General features: G+C 45.9%; 1 protein-coding gene across 2 annotated transcripts in view; it reads left to right on the top strand.

The window, feature by feature from the left end:
• The window catches only part of KIRREL3 (kirre like nephrin family adhesion molecule 3), a 723,719-nt gene that overhangs the window by 391,424 nt on the left and 315,162 nt on the right, over nt 1-17,133 (top strand). For both annotated transcript variants that reach the window (XM_030538379.1, XM_030538380.1), the window contains exon 2: nt 8,535-8,612. In XM_030538379.1, the coding sequence (XP_030394239.1) occupies nt 8,535-8,612 (78 nt within the window). The remainder of the gene's footprint in view (nt 1-8,534; nt 8,613-17,133) is intronic.

Genomic DNA, 17,133 nt, shown 5'->3' with positions numbered 1-17,133 from the left:
TGCCACTGGAGTGTGAATGAGACAGATGTGACTATCACCTGGCCTCCCTCTGCTGACCCAGTCTCCGCTAACACAGGCTCCTCTTGAAAGAGACAGTGAACTCTCAGCAACCTGTGTCCACTCCAGCAGGATGTGGATGGCACATAGAGGGAGGGGGACTGCAAGGTGTCTGGGGTGGTCCCTGCAAAATGCCAGGGAGGGCCAGATGGGGTGGAAGAAAAGGTCTCATACTGCCTTGAATTGCTCTTGATCATGGACTGGAAGAGTCAAGAGGCCACAGAAGAAGAAAAAGGGCCACCAGTCCATCTAACCACAGTGGCCAGTGCTTAACGCTTCAGCATTTTATCCTGGGCTTGGGAATCAGAGGCCTTCTCCTGTCCTCCATGCAGTGAGCCAATGCCTTGAAGCACGCAACTTGATTTGGGGGCTGACTGTAGAAGCAGATACAACAAATCCACAAGAAATTCTTTAAATGCAGGCCAAATCATCTGATCGTGTAGAAAGGCGTAGCTTTATGGAAGTCGATGGAACTATCACACTTGACTCTTGATGAAGATCTGGGCCTGTATTTGAAGCAGGAAGGCCACAAGGAACTTTAGAGGGCCCTAGCTAAGCTAGATGAATGAGCAACACAATGGCAGATGAGATTCAGCGTTGAAAAATGCTGTGAAAATAATGCCGCTTGGGAGGAATAATTTGGACTATTCCTCCACATTGCTAGGATGTAACTGAATTTTAACCATGCAGGAAAAAGATGGAAGGCTCACTGGGCACAATTCAGTGAAAAACTCTGCTCAGTGTAGTCCAAAAGCAAACAAACAAAAATGTTAGGATGAATAAATAGGATAGAAAATATGATATCTTGCCATTATGGAAATGAGTGGCATGCCATCAACTTGAGTGCTGATTTCACTTCTGAGAAAGCATCTGGGGAAAGATACAGCAGAAATAGAAGGGGTCCAGGCAGAGGTGATGAAAATGATTCGAGAAGCGGAGAGACTTCCGCATGCAGAGAGATTGTAGAAGCGTGGGGGAGAGGTCCTCTCTTCAATTTACACTGGGTAGAAGGGCCTGAATGGCACGAAGGAGCCCTAAAAGCACCAGTTCTGGCCAGGCAGGATTCCCACAATGCAGGCATGGCAGAGAGACAGCCATAAGACTGTTCTTCAAGGACTCCCTCATAAGCCTGGCATAGAGGGCATGTCAGAGGTGGGAGGGGCACGTCTGGGGCAGCACCACAGTATGCAGAGCCCAGGGAGGCTGCCATGGTTTAGACAGACCCCCCTAGGCCATCAAAGCATATGTCTGCACCTCCATTTAAGGTGTAACATGGGTGGACAGACCCACATGAGCTTAATCGAGGCAACATGGCTAAAATAGCAGTGAAGATGCAGCAGCACGGACCCCAGCATGGGCCAGAAATGAGAGCGCATACAGAAAGCCCCAGTGGACTTGTACGGGAACGGCTGATACCTGCACTAGGTAAATTAAATCTCGCAGGGATAGCAGGGTCAGCTTCGATCCCTGGTTCTGACTCTGGCTTGACCGCTGGCTCTGGTACCTGGCAGTTGACTCTGATGCTGACCCTCTGCTTTGTTCCCTGACTCTGCCCACTAGACTTGACACCTGCTCAGTTCTATTAGGCCAGACTGCCTACAGTCCCGGTCCATAGCAGCAGCCACTGAGGAAGATGGAGTAAAAGCCCCCAGATATCAGGGCTGTAAGGACTACTGAGTCCAGATTCTGGGCTGAAGACCAGGTGTAAGGGCAATGGACTATAGTTTTTTGGGACTCGCTGTTGCCCTGGGACTGGATGTGGCCTGGCTGGAGGACTGAGTCATGAGAAAACATCGACCATCACAGAGCCGGAGCGGTTGTCAGCAGGGAGTGCCAGAGGAGTAGTGTCTGCCACACCCAGCCATGAGGGGGCATGCCGGTCAGTGATTCATTCTTCTATAGGCCTCTTCAGTCCCCAAGCGACCCGGGATTGGGAGGGCACAAAGGGCACACCTTAAAGAAATCTATCCATGGACTGGTCCCCAAGCTTCCATCCTTTATTGTCAACAGTACTGGGATGGATCAGCCTGGAGATGCAGGGAATTGCTCAGGCACTGAAATCTGAGATGGGACCAAATTGAAATGCCAGGTCCACACACTCCTGAAGTTAAGAGAAGTTTGGATCTTGATCCAGGCCCCCTGAGGTGTTCCTTCCTTAGAAATTCCCCTTCAGAATATGAAGTTCAGCTGTGCCACTCAAAGATGAAACTCACCCCTGTGCAGAAGGCTACTCCAAGGACTTTGCTTAAGTAGGACTTTTAATTGGCTCATAGGCCTCTGCCCAGGGGTAGATTTCTCCCCTGAAGATCCGCTGTGTACATCAGCTCTTATTAACATGAACAAGGACTTCCACATCCATGGGCAGCTGAAGAATAATCCCTTTCCCCAGCAGCATTTTAGGATATAGGGCAATCAGCTGGCACAAACCTTTGCACCATCTGTTTATCTCCAGCTATGGATTCTTGAAAGTCAGTTTGTAGTTCCATAGGGACACACTCGACTAATTCTCTGCTTTTAAGATTTTATTTGTGCAATAAATGGATGACAGGGTGGTTTGCAAGTGCCTAATACAATAAATAGGTTTATAAATGCAACCTTTCTGCTGTGCACTATAGAGTAAAATACAGTATCGCTAAAGCATTTAATGTTTGTCACCGCCTCATTCGTATTTCAAATTGAAATGTTCCCATTTTCTCATCTGGGAGGCTTTTTTTTTTTAAATACATTTTTATAAATTAAGCAGGAACAGATTTAATAATAATAGCATGAACGTAGATTCTTTTCATCTCCAAGGATCTCCAATTGCTTTGCAGACTTAGCAAAGCAACATACAAATAATACGTGGAAGGATCCATTCACCTGCTGTCGAAATGGAGCAGCTGTTTAAGACCTACGTGGCAACACTGCCGAGTGTTAAGGGCAGGACATGAAGGATCCTGTAGCGGGTTCACAGAAAGTACAGGGAGGACGTGGAGAGGAAGAAAGTAATTAACTACTTTGGAATTTGGCCAGGTCTGCCAGGCTAATTCCTCACAAAAAAGTGCAGTGGGATATTTATTTAACTCCATACAAGCAAAAAGCAAAGTTCAATGAAATTGAAATACAGCCAATTTAATACTGATATAAGGAAATAAATAATAAGGATTAATAAGGAATTAAAGGAGGACAATATAATTAATGTCAAAGAACATGGTTATGGAAAATAAATCCTGCCAAACTAGCTTCATATATTCTTTATGAGATTACAGGTTTGGTTAATAAAAGTAATAGTGTTGCTGTACTATACTTAAGACTTCTGCAAGGTGTTTGACTTGGCACCACATGCCTTTTTTATTAAAAAACGAGAATGATACAAATTCAATGTGGCACATATTACATGTATTAAAAACTGGCTAACTGACAGCCTCAATGTAATTGTAAACAAAGAATTATCATTGAGTGGATGTATTTCTAGCGGCATCCTGCAGGGATGTCTTCTTGGCCCTATGCTATTTAACATCTTTATCAATTACCTGGAAAAAAAAACATAAAATCATCAACCGCAGTCAAAAAATGGCTTTTCAGTGACATTGTGCCCCCAGAAGAAAGGAAGAACATGATCCGGTGACTCATCACCACCACTTCCTCTAAGACCTTCATGTCCTTTGGCATTCTCCCATCCAAGTACTGGCTGGGTCTAACCCTGCTTTGCATCTGAGATCACAAAGCGAGATTGTATGCAGGCCTACTCTGCTCTTGTGTTTGGACCCAGCCATTATATTACAGTGTCACAGGTACTGGCACTAGGACTTCTTTACCACAGAGATCACTGTCTCGATCTCCCAATGAATGGAAGATGAAGCCCATGAATGAAACTCATGCATACAACACAGTAATGCAAAACCATTGACAGAGAATAAATTACCATCTCTGCAGAGCAAAAACGTGATATTTATTTTAATACCATGTATTTTAAAATTTAATTTAAGAGACCAGCTGTTTCAGCTTCTCTTATAAGACCTTAATTGGTATATAATAGCATAGTTAATTAAATACAAATCAATAGTTTAAACAACTAATTGATATTTAATATGTATGGGAAAAAATAACTTAGTTGTAATATAATTAACTCAATATTAAATAAGCAATGGAATTGCAATTATGCCTTTACACTGATTATAAAGTTTATTGTTCTTTAATAAACTTGCAATTAGGCAGAATGAGCTGGAAAAATTATTAAACAGGTATTATTGGGCTATTAAACATTTATTATCATCCCTGGTGGGATACAGCTACACAATAGTACATAGTATGATCATGCTAATAAACCTTTACTACTCCTTTGCTCTGGCCTTTAGTATGCTGGTTGATCAGAAACCTTGCTCCCTGCATGACTTGTGGGTATTGTAATTGCCTTGAAAGAAGGTAATTAAATTGCAAATGAAAGTGAGAAAAAATCTGATGAGGAAAAGCAGGAGGCTTCTGTAATTTGGCACAGCAAAGTGACAGCACCTCTTCTAAATCACGTGTCCTCTCCTGCCTCTTGCATTATTACCTGTAGATTCCAACTTCAGTAAACACCATATTTTTCCCACCTGAACTCCCCTTTTGGTTTTCATTTAGTAACTTATTCTTCATTTCCTATCCCTAAAGCTGCTGCATGGCAATGTTGAGGCCATTACAAAGATGGCCATCCCCACCCCAGAGACAACTGCATTTTGGTGTTTGTTCAAATGATCTTTATTATTGCATAAGTGAGGAGTGAGTGTTAGTGGTCGCATTCTAATTTCCACTCTAGCAACCCCCCGCAGGCCAACTCTTGATCTGACCTTTTCTGTTCTTTGTCCCCATTTTTATAAGAAGGTCTGTGATGAATCAGTGTAGTTGCTTTGGAGTTAATCAAAATGTGGAAAAAATCGGCACGCCTCACCATATATTCCAAGTGAACTATTTCATTTCAAGCAACTCGAATGACTGAGGTGGGAAACGTCAGACGTGACTTTTTTTACAGTTCTCACAGGGGAGAAAAATTAAGCCACATGGGAAGAAAATGTGGATCATTGGATAGTTTCAAAGTCATGGGATTGGACACAGGTGGGTTACAACCTTTTTCCAGTGGGATTGTTGCAGCACCCTGATGCCAGAGGATTTCAAATGTTGGATGTGTGCTTAACTGTCTTAGCCATCAGTTGCCCTTAGCCACTAGGAGTGTGTCTAACTGCATTGTAAACTGGCTTGTGGACACAGTGCTTCCAAGCCCAAACTTTAGCATCTATTGCAGTTGCTGGACTCGGGTCTCACAGCCATGCTAATGCTCCCATACTGCACTGCAAAGACCTTCTAACTCAGATTTGGGGCTTGACTTGCCTCCACACTGCAAAATGACAAAGCTTGGAACCGAGTCACAGTGGGACTTGGCTCTGACCCACCCCCAGCAGGGTACCAGGTCCTGAGTGCTTGCTGACCTGAGTCAGACAGATTTGAGCATGGACAGAAGTGGAGTTTGAACTCAAATCTGAGTCAGAGCCCAGGCTTAGTATGCAGTGTAGACATACCCTGAAGGGCATGAAGTGGCAAGCCATCTTTAGGCAGCGGAGAGCTTAGAGGTCGCACAAAGCCACCTTAAAGTACTTTATCTTTAAAGGTGTTCTTAAGTATGTAATGGTGCTGTTCTCTATAAAAGCTTTATCAAGGTCTCACAAATTTGCAACATAAATTATTATAATGCTGTGCTCCTTTCATCTTAGGATCTCAAACGGCTTAATACGCATTCATTATCACAACCCCACTATGAGGCAAGCTGGAGATAGAGCCCAAACTGGAACAAGCTGATCCAAACTCTGGACAAGTTCTGGTCCAGACCTAAACCTCACAGGTTGGAAGCATCCACCCTTCTGACTTCTTTTGCAGTTCACCTAGTGCTAGTGAAAACATAGTCAACAACAGAAGTGTGTGTGTGGTGATGGGGGCGGGGGTATTTGCAGAAAAGAAATATGCAATTGCACTTCAGACTCAGTAACAGAAACACACTAACTCCACAGTGGGAACTGGCTGCTTTGGGTGATTAATCTAATTCTGTTACTTTAATTACACTTTGATAGCATGGTGTTCATTGCAGGCTCAATAGGGATCAATAGTATTTTGCTTTCCTATCAATAAAGGCTTAAATGCATCTTGCTTACTTCTAAGGGCTTTATATATTTAAACAGTGTTAGATCTTTTAGATAATTCCAACAGATAAATAGCTCTGTCTTGCTTGAGGGAGAGAGAGTGAGTTTTCAGCTAGGTGCTGCCTATTCTAGTTGGCACCTTGTATTTGGAATGGAGCAGAGCTATTGAGTTGACAGCTCCTGGGGCTATCCTCCATTTGAAGTCACTAGGCACTAGGGATAACCAATGGAAGTTAGCAGAAGGCATCTATTATTCCACTAATAACCACCCCACATATTTTGTATTTACATTGGAATAGCCCGTATTTTTATATTTGCCAAATACAAAGATAGCAATGACCAGCATGGCCTTGGTGGTGTGGTTTGGGGCTGGGATTGGGAGACAGGAGTGCCAGCTTCTAAGCCTCGCTGTGCTGCTGATTTACTGTGGAGCCAATCCTGCTCTCAACTGCCAGGAAAGACCCCAATTCAGGAAACCATCCAAGCATGTGCCTAACTTTAAGCATTGATTTCAATGGGACTATTTACATGCTTAAAATTTGTTAAGTACTTTCCTGAAGTGGGGCCCTATGGTAGCAAGAAGTGAAGATTCTCAGCCTCAGGATGAGGTACTATGTGACACTGGACAAATTGCTTCTGGGCCTGATCCAAAGTCCACTGAAGTCAATGGAATATCTTCCTACTGTATTTTCCACTGCATGCATCTGATGAAGTGGGTTTTAGCCCACGAAAGCTTATGCTCAAATACATTTGTTAGTCTCTAAGGTGCCACAAGTACTCCTGTTCTTTTTGCTGATACAGACTAAGACGGCTACCACTCTGAAGTCAATGGGAGTTTTTCTATTGGTTTCATTGTACTCTGGTCCAGATCGTCAATGTATTTAGATGGCGAACTCCCTCTTGAATCACTTGCAATTAGGCACCTCAATACCACTGAGAATCTGTGACTTGGTTTCCCCTTTATCATCAGACCTGTCCACCCAGGGCATTGTGAAGCCCAATCAATTAGAGCCTGGGAAGCCCTTTGGATACTTGGACGGATGGTGCTGCATAAGTGCCACATATCACTATGTACCACACGTAAATGAGAAAGGTGCCCCTCATGGGTCGACTCTGTGATCCCTGCCCAGGTTGCACAAGTCCAATGGGTTTATATGCATAAGTAAGTGCTGCTCAGCAGGAGCAAGGGTTGCCTTTAAAAGGGAGATAATATCACTTCCCAACTTCAGGGGGGTTATGTGAGCATAGTGCATTCAAGATTGTGAGATGCTCCAATACTACAGAAGTGAGGGTCCCGTGAGTACTGTAGGTGGATTGCTGTGTATAGTGCTCTCTGCTGTAAAGCTCCCAGCACCTTCAACCTTGCGCTTTGCTGTCTTCCCTTTCTCATACATACATCGCTTTGTGACATCAGAAGTGCTCTTCTGGTGACAATGGGAGCTGTATGAAGGGACCACAGAGGCATTAAGTAAACATCAAAGGGGCTTTGATCTGCATGGCTCTGTAGAATGGGGGAGCCCCCAAAGGAAAGCTGCGTCTGGTACATGGTACCTTAATTTTCTCCACTGTGGTACAGGAGAATTTCTTTGAAGAATTAGGGCTTTTTGCTGTGCGGTGAGATAGACACATGGGGAGAAATGCTCGCGCGCACACACACACACACACACACACACACACACACACACACACACACACACACACACACACACACACACACACACACACACACACACACACACACCAGTTCTGGAAAATCCATGCTCAGATCTGCTTCTCTGCTTTTGACTGATAGTCAGTAACTCCCTGTAAGAAATTAAGGGATCAAAGCAACAGGCTGCCTGGGGCCTTAGCCTTGAGCCGCTGTGAGGGCCAGCTGTTTGTTTCGAAAGGGCAAGAAACCTCAAGTCAGGTTTATCTCTCCTTCAAGGCCCCACGTTGCATTTTATCACACAGTTTGTGGAGCGAAAGGGATTAAGAGGCTGAGTCCTCGTCACTGCTGCATATTATGGAAGGGCAGAGATGCCTGGTACATTGCACCCAGCACAGAAGCAGCATGAGAGGCAAACACCTGAGAGATGGGATGCGGAGGGAATGGCTTTCCCATCAGGGACGGGACGCTCAGACTCTTTGGAGAAACTATTCAATCTGCTTTCCCTGGCCGCTTCATTCTTGCACAGGAGACCTCCGCCTCGACAACCCCTTTGCATTGCACTGACGGCAGGGTTGGCGGGTGACACCCCCTTTGCCCTGTCCTGCCCATCGTAGGCACCTTTGGCTTTCTCCTGGTTGGCGTGCCAACTAACATGGTTGTTGCTCTTTCACTTTTAGAACTGGGTCTCCCGAGAAGAGGATGCTGCCTGGTCCTGGGTTTCATGTACAAGGAGAAGTATCGGAGAATGACTGAAGGTAAGTGACTGTCCCACATGCCACATGGGCTCTCCCCACAACCTCTCACTTCTTGCACCTCCCACCTCTGCCAACTTTCTTTGACAGTTTCTACTTCTCCCCATCTCTTCCCCTCTCCCCCACATTATTATCCCCTCCTCTCCCTTTATTTCCCTTTCCCCGACACATCTTCTCTCCCCCCAACCCCTTCTTCTATCAACCCTTCCCCACACAAGTTTCTAGATGAGGGATACAAATGCTTTCTGCTGTGCATGTTGCTACGAATACAGGGAAAATCCTTGTCCCCTCCTCAGTGATGGCAAAGATTCCTAACAGCAGCAGAACCAGAGCCTCTTCATGACTCAGTGCAGGAAGGCAGAAGGAGGACCAGAAGAGGAGTAGGTCTCCCACTCCACAGATCCACTGGTTGTGCTCTCCGCCCCATGGGGAGGACATGCAGGTGCCACATGGGCTGGTGAAGTTCTGAGATTGCAGAAACAGAAACCAGGTGGTTTGCTGCCATTCCACATAGAGCTTGTGAATAACAGATTTTTCAGTCCCCTGGCAATTCCAAAAAATCAGGGGAGGGGGAAATCACTTCAGATGGAACTGAAAATGATTTTTTTATTTTTTTTGTGGCAAAACAAAAGTCAAACAAAATATATTTTTCAGGTTGAATGAAACATTTCATTTCATTTCAGGTTGAATGAAACATTTGTTTCATTCCCTTTAAAAATAAAGTTGAAGAAAGTCACTTGGAACAGAAAAATTAAAACATTTCATTTTAAATATGTTTTGACTTTTTTGGATTTTTTTAAGGTTTTTTTTTCCAACAGAAACAATTTGGCAGACCAACATGAATTTGTGAAATGTTTTGGTGTTGCATTCTTCATTGAAAAATGTTTTGCCCAGTTTTAGTTGCACAGCCAAATGTGGGGAATTACTCACGGACACTTGTTTTGGCCAGATCCAATAGATTTGGCAACACACTGGCATTAGGATTCATTACATTGTGTCTTCTGAAACCCAAACTGTGATGATCTTTAGCCCTTATGAAGGCTTACACATATTTTGAGTCCATCAAGGGCCTGATCCAGTGCTGACATGAGACAGCTTATACTGATTTCAGTGGTTTAAGATTTGTTTTCCGATATGGCAATCCAGTCTAGTAGTGAGACTAGGAAAGCATAAGAGGAGTGATATGAGTTCTAGTCCCAACTCTACCACTTATTCACTATGACCTTGGGCATGTCACTTTACCTCTCTATGTCTCAGTTTCCAATCTGTAAAAGGGGACACTTTCTGTTGCAAAGAGCTGCTGCACTGATTAATCATTATGTGTAAAAAGTACTTCCCTTGTGGAAAAGACAATAAGTGTGCTTAGTATTTTTATTTTATTCATACATCACATTCCCGGAAGAGTACTGTCCATAAGATGGCTGCTCTTCTGGGTAGCATAAGGACTTCTGACTCAGGAGAGCTGGGTTCAGATGACCCTGGGCAAATCATTTAGGATGCAATTTTCAAAAATGCCTGAATCCCATTTTCAAAAGGACCAGACTAAGTTTCACTGAAAGTCAATGAAATTTAGAATCCTAAAGCCCAGATCTTCAAAGGTATATAAATGCCTAACTCCTGTGGAAATCATAGGGGAGCTAGGCACCAAACCTGCTCTGGTGCTTTAGAAAATCCCACCCATCTGCATCTGGAGGCATCTAAATACCTTTGAAAATCTGATTCTCCGTGCCTCAGTTCCTCATCTTAAATTGGGGATAATATTGCCTCCCAGTGAGGATGGCTTCTTTAATGCATGCAAGGTGCTTGCACACTGCAAGAACCTAGAGAGAAGTGTAAAGTGTTGTTATATATTCCATCCATCTCCAAAGCGCTGTTCTAGCAATGGTTAATCCATCAAAAAATGATGAATAATTATGAGTAGAAATAATTAAATAATAAAAAATATTTACACTCAAAAGAGTGAACATCCCAATTTCTGTCAGCTTCCGTGCTTGAGTTGTTTGTGAAGCGCCCTCTGTGATTTATGCCAGGTCAGAGAATCAACAGAGAGGGAATAAGGTTCCTAAAGCAGCACCAAACAGGAGATTCGTGTCAAGTGCACAGCAAAGAGAGTTTGGCCATAGCAGGATTACTGTTAGGGAAGGGATGGAACAGGTTGGGTTGAACAAGAACTGACCCAAATCCTCAACCTGTTAACTTGTGCGAAAATGACAAATTGCCTTCTCTTCACTAGGATTTTACCTCGTGTTAGTTACCGTGTGTTAGCTAACATCTTTTTCCCTAGTGAAGACTCACCCTAGGGGCATACGCTATGGGAGTAAGGGTGGCAGAATCTGGAGCTTACTTTGCCTGAATTCTACAATATTTTCATGCCACTTGGCCTTTTATACTAGTGTCTGAAACCAGAATCAGCAGTATAAAAACATTCTGAGAGGTATTTGAGGTACAGCGGGAGCGCTTGGGAATCTCCTGGGAGAACCTGCATGATCAATGTTCCTCTGGACAAGCATCCGACTTCCAGAGAATTCCAGTTATGTTTCTCCTTAAGCATCTAGCTAATTTCAGCCTTAATGTGATTTTATTTTAGACTAAGAAAAGAGATATGTGAAAGAACAAAAATAAACTCTTTGTGAGGGGAAGAGAGAGAGCACAGTGTGTTTGTCTCATTCTGCACAAGCAAATAGTTACCAATGTTTGGAGACAATAGGCTCCTTAGATTTAAAGATGCAGTAAAATAAAAACAAAATCATAGGCTTTCCATAGATACATACTCCACCATTGATCTATTTGTACTGAAAATGGTCCTGGATGAAAATTCCAGACCCAAACACCCCTAAACTTTGGTGAGTTCCAGATCCAAACTTTGCAGCTGGTGCCCATCTCTAATCTGAACCAAAGTGACTTCTGAGATGTGGTCATCCTTACTAGAGCAGCTGGTACTTACTTCACTGGTCTCCAATTCTGATAGCTTGAGCCAGACTCTTTGGACCAAATACACCATAGGGATACATAGAGAGATGGTTTCCCTTTTGAATTTTGCCAAATAAAATATCTTCCTCTTTATTGCATTAGAACACTAATGAATAGCCCTATCAATAATTATGGGGTGTCCAAAGGAATTAAAAACAGACACAGACAATGGAGCAATCTGCTAATTATGCTTCATGGGGTCTCCGTCATTGTGGCAATGGGTAATTACATCCATCACTAGAACCATGCTGGCTCCTAACGATAATGCTTTTGGAGTGCAGCTGTAGTCAGAAAAATGTAGCCTTGCCTACACACAACAGTTGTATCACTTTAACTAGGCTCATAGGGGTACAATGCTCCCTAGTGTGCTCACAGTTATAAAAGTGCTTATCCTCGTGTAGCTCATCCTGTGCAGGACGAGTATAAGTGCTACTGGCATAGATACTTTTATATTGGAATAACTGTGTCTACACTAGGGGTTGTACCAATATAACTAAATCAGTAAGAAAATTACAACTCTAACTGATATAGTTATACCAGTACAAAATCCGCTGGTAGATTGGGTTTTACTCCTTCTCCCCCTACGTCAGCTGTAGAATGAGTATTCTATGGACTTGTCTAGACTAGAGTATTAACAGTGTTATAGCACATATTAATTGCTTGTCAGATAACACATGTTAATTAACATGATTGTAAATATGAATGTAGATGCTTGTGAAACGTTTGTTCCCATCTGACACTCTAGAGTGTCCATGAACACACATTTGTGGATGTCTGCATTAGCATTTCCAATTTTGTTAGTTAGCATGTGTTAACTGGCAATCAGTTAACACATGTTACAAAAGCTCAAGTCTAGACAAGGCCTTGATGTCTCCCAGGAAAAGCTGGGATCTACAACCCAGCGTCTGGCATTACAGAATCAAGTTTCAGTGCTCCCAACGCTTGTGGTGATGCACAAAGAAGAATCAAGGGCTCTGATGCACAGGGCAGAAGAGAATCCAGCTCTCTGCCTCCGGCTATATCAGACCTGCAAAGCTTATGTCAATAAAAGCCTGGTTGAGTTGGATACAACTCAAAGGCGTATGGGGAGCATGAGAAGGTGCCATTCTTACACAGTCACTTTCTGATCGTCCCCACACTCTGATTAATGATCGGGTGTTCTTTGTGCCTGGATCACTAGTGGTACGTGGCTCTGAGTTATTGTGGGGAATTAAGCTGGTGACAGTTGTAGTCAGAGGGAGAGCGCTGAGCTATCTGTAGTGTCGGCCTTGCAATAAAGAAGCGTTAGAGTTAATCCTCTACCATCTGTCTTCATTCTGCTAATAACTCACTCAGTCAAACACTGCAGACTGTTTGTTAACATTCAGAAACAGATACATAATCAAGAGAAATGTGCCATTTAGTCATTAAGGGCCAGATCCTTTCTCCAGCAGAAATCCCCATTGGCTTCAGTGGAGGTTCTGCCCAAGCAGCGACTAGGGGCAGCATTCCCAATCTTGAGCACATAAAGCCAAGCACCTAAGCCATTGTATAGCATCCAACTGAATGCCCTGCAGCTCAGAGATTCTGTGCTCTTTCAGCTTGTATTGACTTCAGGCTACTTACTTTGGAGCCATGATATGGACACAGATGGTTGATGCTAGGGTCCCACATTTCAAAATTTTGACTTAGATAATAAGCTCCAGATCTGCCCTAAAATTAGAAAAACTGAATCCTCTCCCTCTGTTCAGTCCAACCCTCATCCAAAGCCAAAAGTCTACAGTAAATCCCCAGTTCCAGCAATGAGGGTGCCCTTCAACCCAAAGGCTGGTACATGAGACCCCCTCCTTGGTTATGCCAGCAACTTCTTCCCACATCAGCCTGGCATTATTCCCAACTGGCTTCCACCTGCCCCCTCCCTGTACTTTCCTTCCATTCACTCCTTGATGGCCAAAAGCAGAAATTCAAGAGTGTTTTCCGCTCCCACTCTCTCTTCTGCTTTTGTCATCTTGCCAGATCTATACTGAGTCATTAGCGGTCGTCGCTGCAACAATCATGGCATTTTTTGGCTGCCATTCATAAAATGACTAGCGGGAGCTATTAAGCACTAGGAAGTGTCAGCCTACTCCTCCGCCACCTGTTTCAGCAAACCACCGGCTGCTAGATGGTGCCCGTGACTGCTTCCCATTTGCAGGAGAATGCATATGCCGTGCTCACTCTCCTGGCTTTTCTGTCTCATGCTCTGCTCAAGCCTTCTGCAGAGGAAGGCCTGTACGCTCCCTTCCGTAGTGGGGAGGGGAACACAGCTGCAGAAAGGCAGGCCAGGGCCCTGCGGAGGGCAACGGCAGCTGAGTGGAACCCTCTCCATGCTGTGAAGCTGCCGGCACCCCCTCAACAGAACACTGTGCAGCTGACAGGCCTGGTGGTAAAGGGAGACGAGGCTGGGGAGAGAGGCTGCTGCTAAGTCAAGGAAGAGCTGAGGTCAGTGCAGCATGTTCCCCTGCCTGTGCAGATTGGTTTCCATGAAACAAAAGTGCACATAGTAGGATGGAATACTGCTGCTCGGAGGAGCATGAACTCCTCCTCCATGCCATGCTAGCCCCATCTCTAGTCAAGGCAAAACCTAACCATTTTGCCAAGGGTCACACAGCAAGTCAGGGGCAGAAGCGGACTAGAATCCAGGTCTCTGGACCCCATGCCAAGGCTTTGCCATGTTGCTGTACAGTTCCCCATGAATCAGTGACTTCTAGTTAGAATATCCACTAACACATCACTGGTGATCCCACCCCAGAGGTATTTACATTAGGTGCACAGGTCTCCAGCAGCTTTCTTCCCCCTACACGAAAGGCACGTAAAACTTGGTTTAAATAGCATTTTCTACACGTCAGGTATCTGAATGCACTATACAGAGCACTGAGTTAAACCGTGGCATTGCAACCAGAGGCTGTCATTATATGCTGACCAGTAGTTCCCATGTAGCAATGTACACTGCACCCTGTTTTACTGAGAGAATGAGGCCTATCAAATATTACCCTCTGGCAAACATGTAAAGCAAGCTCTCATACTGAGGGTGTCATAGCCTACCAGAAGGGATTGTCAAAGGGATTGTCAGTAAAGACCACTCAGATATCATGGGGCTACCGGTCAGATCTACAAGTGGGTAACTAGTGACTGGAAAATCTCCAAAGATTGTGGAGTGTTGTCACGGAGTGTGGGGGGGTCCGGCCCTGCACCCCTCTTCCTGGGACCCACAGTGACACTTAGCCAGCCAGTAAAACAGAAGGTTTATTGGACAACAGGAACACCGGTTACAGCAGAGCTTGTAGGCACAGTCAGGACCCCTCCACCGAGTCCTTCTGGGCTTTCAGGGTGCTTGGATCCTAGCTAGGATACCCTGAATTCCGCCCACACAGCCCCAAGCCCAAACTCAAACTGCTTCCCTCCTGCCACTCCCTTCCTTTGTTCCCCTTCCCGGGCAAAGGTGTTGACCTTTCCCCTCCCTTACCTAGCTCAGGTTACAGGCCCTGGCATCGTCCATCCCCTAAAGTCCTCCCCTGCTCTCCCACTCCCCACACAGACAATACCTACTTCATCACATCTCTCCCCACTTCGAGACTGAACTGAGCGGGGTCACTCTGCCCAGTGACCTGGGGAAGTTCAGGGCCCCCTCTCCGGGACAACGCATTCGCTGTCAGGTTGGCACTTCCCTTCACATGAACCACGTCCATGTCATAGTCCTGCAGGAGCAGGCTCCACCTCAGGAGCTTGGCGTTGGCTCCTTTCATCTGGTGCAGCCAGGTCAGGGGAGAGTGGTCGGTGTACACAGTGAAGTGTCACCCAAAGAGATATGGCTCTAGTTTCTTAAGGGCCAACACCATGGTCAGGCATTCCTTCTCGATGGCCGCGTAGCTTTGTTCCCGGGGTAGCAGCTTCTTACTCAGGTACACAATGGGGTGTCTTTCCCCCTTTTCATCCTCCTGCATTAACACTGCCCCCAGTCCCGTGTCTGAGGCATCAGTGAACACCATAAAGGGTTTGTCAAAATCTGGGTTTGCCAGAACTGGGCCACTAACCAGAGCCTCCTTCAGCACCCATAAAGCCTCCTGGCACTGCTCAGTCCAGATCACCTTGTCTGGCTTCCCCTTTTTGCACAGTTCAGTGATGGGGCCGGCTATGGCACTAAAGTGGGGCACGAACCTTCGATAGTACCCCACCATCCCAATAAAGGCCTGGACCTGCTTTTTGGTTTGGGGAGCAGGCCAGTCTCTGATCACCTCCACCTTGGCCGGTTCCGGCTTCAGGCAGCCGCTCCCCACCCGATGGCCCAGGTAAGATACTTCAGCCATCCCCACCTTGCACTTCTCAGCCTTTACTGTTAACCCAGCCTTTCGGAGTCGGTCTAGGACTTGTTTAACCTGGGACATGTGGTCCTCCCAGGTCTGGCTGAAGACGCAGATGTCGTCAATATACGCCACGGCAAAACTCTCCATCCCCCTCAGTAGCTGATCCACCAGGCGCTGGAAGGTGGCCAGTGCTCCCTTGAAGCCGAAGGGCAGGGTCAGAAACTCATAGAGCCCCAGAGGGGTGATAAAGGCCGATTGCAGCCTGGCATTTGCGTCCAGCGGCACTTGCCAGTAGCCTTTGGTAAGATCCATAGTGGTGAGGTACCGAGCACCTCCCAGCTTGTCTAGGAGCTCGTCAGGCCTGGGCATAGGGTAGGCATCAGATACGGTGATGGCATTGAGCTTTCGATAGTCCACACAGAACCGGATTGACCCATCCTTCTTGGGGACTAGCACCACTGGCGAGGCCCAAGGGCTGGAAGATGGCTGGATCACCCCCAAAGCCAGCATGTCCCTGACCTCTCTTTCAAGATCCTGGGCAGTTTTACCAGTGACCCGAAAAGGGGGGAGCATCTTATAGGGGGATGTGACCCGGTCTCCACCTGGTGGACAGTCAAATTAGTGCGTCCAGGCTGGTTGGAAAACAGCTGTCGGTACAGATGCAGCACCCCTGTGATCTCAGCATGCTGGCCCGGGGTCAGTTGATCAGAGAGGGGAATCGCCTCCAGGGGGGAACCAGCTTTGGTCCCAGGGAATAGATCTACTAAGGGGTCATCTCCCTGCCCCTCCCAGTGTCCACACACGGCCAACACCACATTCCCCCTGTCATAGTATGGTTTCATCATGTTCACATGGTACACCCGACGGTGATGTGCCCGGTTTGACAGCTCCACCACATAGTTTACCTCATTCAGTTGCTTGATAACCTTGAAGGGCCCTTCCCAGGCAGCCTGGAGTTTGTTTCTCCTCACGGGGATAAGAACCATCCCCTGATCCCCGGTGGCGAAGGCACGGGCTCGTGCTGTGCGGTCATACCCCTGCGCCCGGTTGACCAGTTGTAGGTATGTGACCTCACGGGTTTTATGCTGGCTCCGGAACTTTTTCCGGTACATCTCAGGAGTCAGCCCAAACTCGCGGAGCAGGGCCTGTTTGAACAGTTCATAGTCCCCTGCCTCCGCCCCTTTCAGTCGGCTGTACACCTCCACGGCTGTGGAGTCCAGTAAGGGGGTGAG

The sequence above is a fragment of the Gopherus evgoodei genome, chromosome 19 (genome assembly GCF_007399415.2).
Source record: "Gopherus evgoodei ecotype Sinaloan lineage chromosome 19, rGopEvg1_v1.p, whole genome shotgun sequence".
NCBI classification, from domain to species: domain Eukaryota; kingdom Metazoa; phylum Chordata; order Testudines; family Testudinidae; genus Gopherus; species Gopherus evgoodei.
The sequence above is the reverse complement of the archived record's forward strand: the minus strand, read 5'-3'. Positions and strand labels throughout refer to the sequence as shown.